Genomic DNA, 4,674 nt, shown 5'->3' on the forward strand with positions numbered 1-4,674 from the left:
CGGGGACAAACTGGGACAAATGGGGACAAACTGGGACAGACAGGGAGAGACGGGGAGAGACAGGGAGAAATGGGGACAGACAGGGGGCAAATGGGGACAAACTGGGACAGACGGGGACAGACGGGAACAGACAGGTACCAATGGGGACAGACAGGGACAAATGGGGACAAACTGGGACAGACAGGGACAAATGGGGACAGATGGGGACAAATGGGGACAGACAGGGAAAGACAGGGACAAATGGGGACAAATGGGGACAAATGGGGACAGACGGGGACAGACAGGGACAAACTGGGACAGATAGGGACAGACGAGGACAAACTGGGACAGACGGGGGCAGATGGAGACAGACAGGGAGAAACGGGGACAAACTGGGACAGAGAGGGACAAACAGCAACAAACGGGGACAGACAGGGAAAAACTGGGACAAACAGGGACAAACAGGGACAAATGGGGACAAACTGGGACAGACGGGGAGAAATGGGGATAGACAGGGACAGACGGGGACAAAGGGGGACAGACTGGGACAAACTGGGACAATTGGGGACAAACTGGGACAGACGGGGACAAACAGGGACAGACAGGGATAAACGGGGACAAACGGGGACAGACGGGGACAAACGGGGACAGACGGGGACAGTGGTGGCCCCTCCATGTCCCCATGTCATCATCCTCATGGTGGCCCCTCCCACGTCCTCGTGTCATGTCCCTGGTGTCCTCCATGGTGGCCCCTCCATGTCCCCTTGTCATGTCCATGGTGGCCCCTCCATGTCCCCATGATGTCCGCCATGGTGGCCTGTCCGTGTTCCCGTGTCATCACCATGGTGTCCCCTCCATGGTGGCCCATCCATGTCCCTTTGTCATCACTCCATGATGTCCTCCTTGTCCCCTCATCATCCCCATGGTGTCCTCCATGGTGGTCCCTCCCTGTCCCCATGTCATCCCCATGGTGGCCTCTCCCCGTCCCCTTGCCATGTTCATGGTGTCCTCCATGGTGGCCCTTTCATGCCACCGTGTTATCCTCATGGTGTTTTCCATGGTGGCCCTTTCATGTCCCTTGTCATGTCCATGGTGGCCCTTTCATGTCCCCTTGTCACGTAATTGGTGGCCTCCATGGTGGCTCCTCCGTCACCCCCATGGTGTCCTCCATGGTGGCCCATCCATGTTCCCTTGTCATCTGCCTGGTGTTCTCCATCGTGGTCCCTCCATGTCCCCTTGTCATGTCCATGGTGGCCCTTCCATGTCTCCTTGTCATGTCCCTGGTGTTTTCCATGCTGGCCCTTTCATGTCCCTTGTCATGTCCATGGTGGCCGCTCCACATCCTCATGGCGGCCTCCATGGGGTCTCCTCCATGATGGCTTCTCCATGTTCCCATGTCATCACCCCATGGTGGCCCTTCCATGTCCCCTTTACATGTCCATGATGTTCTCCATGGTGGCCCCTCCCTGTCCCCTTGTCATCCCCATGGTGTCCTCCATGGTGGCCCTTTCATGTCCCTATGGTGTCCTCCATGGTGGCCCTTTCATGTCCCTTGTCATGTCCTTGGTGGCCTCCATGGTGGCCCCTCAATGGTGGCCCCTCGTCATCACCCTGTGGTGGCCTCCATGGTGGCCCTTTCATGTCACCGTGTCATCCTCATGGTGTCCTTCATAGTGGCCCTTCCATGTTCCTTGTCATGTCCTTGGTGTCCCCTCCATGGTGGCCCTTTCATGTCCCCCTGTCATCATGCCATGGTGTCCTCCATGTCCCCCTCTCACCCCCATGGTGTCATCCATGGTGGCCCTTTCATGTCCCCTTGACCTGTTCCTGGTGTCCTCCATGGTGGCCCTTTCATGTCACCGTGTCATCCTCATGGTGTCCTTCATAGTGGCCCTTCCATGTCCCTTGTCATGTCCATGGTGTCCCCTCCATGGTGGCCCATCCATGTCCCTTTGTCATCACCCCATGATGTCCTCCTTGTCCCCTCATCATCCCCATGGTGTCCTCCCTGTTGTCCCCTATGTGTTCCCGTGTCATCCTCATGGTGGCCCCTCCATGTCCCTTGTCATGTCCCTGGTGGCCCCTCCGTGTCCCCTTTTCACCCCCATGGTGTCCCCTCCATGGTGGCCCATCCATGTCCCTTTGTCATCCCTATGGTGTCCTCCATGGCCCCTCCATGTCTCCACGGTGTCCTCCATGGTGGCCCTTTCATGTCCCCTTGTCATCCTTATGGTGGCCTCCATGGTGGCCCTTCCATGGTGGCGCCTCCATGTCCTTGTGTCATCCTCATGGTGGCCTCCATGGTGGCTCCTCCATATCCTCTTGCCATGTCCACGTGGTGTCCCTCAGTGGTGGCCCCTTCATGTCTCTTGTCATGTCCTTGGTGGCCTCCGTGGTGGCCCCTCTCTGTCCCTTTGTCACCTGCATGGTGTCCTCCATGGCAGCCCTTTCATGTCACTGTGTCGTCCTCATGGTGGCCCCTCCATGTTCCTGGGGTCCTCCATGGTGTCCCCTCCATGGTGTGCCCACTGTCACCCCCCCGTCCCCCTGGTGTCCCCCATGTCCCCACAGTGTCCCCCCCTCTGTCCCCTCAGGACCTGCTCCGGGCCATCAGTGGCACCATCATCTTCCTCGTGGCGGCCCTGGTGGCCTTGGCCTCGTCCCGTGACGCCCTGGCTGCCACCACCTTCGTGAGTGTCCCCAAGCCCCGCCCCCTCCCTGAGCCCCGCCCCTGACTGACCGGGCCCCGCCCCCTTCTGACCAGGCCACGCCCCTTTCCCCCTCCCCCAGACCTTCAGCCTCCTCCTGGCCTTGGTCTTCGCCTTCGACACCTTCGTCACCTTCCGCACGCGGGTGGCGCCGGGACAGGGTGAGGGACACTGGGGACACCTGGGGGACCCTCGGGTGGGGTTGGGGGACACACTTGGGTGAGGCTGGGGACATCACTGACATCTTTGGGGGGAGCTGGGGACATCTGGGACACCCTGGGGTGGGGTTGAGGGACACCTGGGTTACCCATGGGTGAGGTGGGGGACACCTGGGACACCCTGGAGTGGGGCTTGGGGACACCTGGGACACCCTGCAGTGGGGCTTGGGGACACCTGGGATAACTTTGGGTGGGGTTGGGGACACCTGGGTTATCCATGGGTGAGGTGGGGGACACCTGGGACACCCTGCAGTGGGGCTTGGGGACACCTGGGATAACTTTGGGTGGGGTTGGGGACACGGGTGAGGTGGGGGACACCTGGGACACCCTGCAGTGGGGCTTGGGGACACCTGGGATAACTTTGGGTGGGGTTGGGGACACGGGTGAGGTGGGGGACACCTGGGACACCCTGCAGTGGGGCTTGGGGACACCTGGGATAACTTTGGGTGGGGTTGGGGACACCTGGGACGCTCTGGGATGGCGTTGGGGACACCCGTGGGTGAGGTTGGGGACACCTGGGATAACCTTGGGTGGGATTGGAGACATCTGGGACCCCTCTAGGTGGGATGGGGGGCACCTGGGTCTCCTCCACCATCTCCAACTCTTTCTCCTCCAGACCCCGACATGGAGGGTGGCTGAAGGCCACCGCCCCCACCACTGTCCCATTGTCCCCTTCTGTCCCCTCTCCACCTGGTCCTGCCCCCCACCCCAAAAATTAAACCTTGTCCCACACCTGGTGCTGCTCAGGGTCGTGTTTTTGGGGTGAGGTGGCCGAGGGGACATTGTGTCCCTTCTGTGGCTCGTTAATTAATTAATGAATTATGTCATCGGGGTCCCCTTGTCTTGGACAGGGGGTAGGGGGTGTCACTGGTGGGGGGAAGGTCCACTGTGGGGTTTGGAGTCACTCATGATGATGGGTCCATCATCATCATCATTGTGGGTCCATCATGGTGGCGGTGGGTTCATCTCATCATCATTGGGGGTCCATCATGGTGGCGGTGCGTTCATCTTATCATTATTGTGGGTCCATCATGGTGGTGGTGGGTTCATCTCATCATCATTGTGGGTCCATCATGGTGGCGGTGGGTCCATCATCATCATCATTGAGGGTCCATCATGCTGGCGGTGGGTTCATCTCATCATCATTGTGGGTCCATCTTGATGGTGGTGCGTTCATCTTATCATTATTGTGGGTCCATCATGGTGGGAGGTCCCCTGTTGAGGTGTGGGGGGGTCCTTCATGGTGCCACATGGTGGGTCCCTCACGGTGATGGTGGATCCCTCATCACAGGGGCAGGTCACTCATCATGGTGGTCATGGGTCTCATCATGATGGGGAGTCCACTATGGTGGTCAGTCCCTCAAGGTAGGGTGATGGACCTTTCATGGTGGTGGTGGTGGGACCCTCATAATTGTGGTTGGTCAGTCATTGTCATGACAGGACCTCCATCATGGTGGAACCTTCATCATGGTGGAACCTTCATCACGGTGTGTCTCTCATCATGGTGTGTCCCTCGTGGTGGCAGTGGTGTCACTCATGGTGGTGGGTCACTCATGGCGGGTCCTTCATAGGGATGGGTCACTCCTCATCGTGCAGCTTCTGAAATGGGAGAGGAGAGAGAAGGTCCAGGAGGGGCTGTGGGGCAGCTGTGGGGGGGTGACAGGGGGTGACAGGAGGTCCCACCTTGGCTCCGATGTCGCGGCTCTTGGCCCGCAGTTTGTTGACCTGGGACTCGGCGATGTCAGCGCGTTCTTCAGCCTCGTCCAGCT

General features: G+C 59.4%; 1 protein-coding gene across 1 annotated transcript in view; it reads right to left on the reverse strand.

Moving 5' to 3' along the window:
* Nucleotides 1-3,637: 3,637 nt before the first annotated feature.
* Nucleotides 3,638-4,674, reverse strand: part of LOC132081754 (myosin-6-like) — a 38,047-nt gene continuing 37,010 nt past the window's right edge. Inside the window, exons 39-40 of the mRNA XM_059485687.1 lie at nt 4,589-4,674; nt 3,638-4,504 (exon numbers count right to left, since the gene is read on the reverse strand). The exon at nt 4,589-4,674 is cut by the window's right edge and continues 49 nt beyond it. Coding sequence (XP_059341670.1) covers nt 4,484-4,504; nt 4,589-4,674 — 107 coding nt within the window. The 3' untranslated portion in view covers nt 3,638-4,483. The remainder of the gene's footprint in view (nt 4,505-4,588) is intronic.

This window comes from Ammospiza nelsoni, chromosome 1 (genome assembly GCF_027579445.1).
Source record: "Ammospiza nelsoni isolate bAmmNel1 chromosome 1, bAmmNel1.pri, whole genome shotgun sequence".
Taxonomy (NCBI): domain Eukaryota; kingdom Metazoa; phylum Chordata; class Aves; order Passeriformes; family Passerellidae; genus Ammospiza; species Ammospiza nelsoni.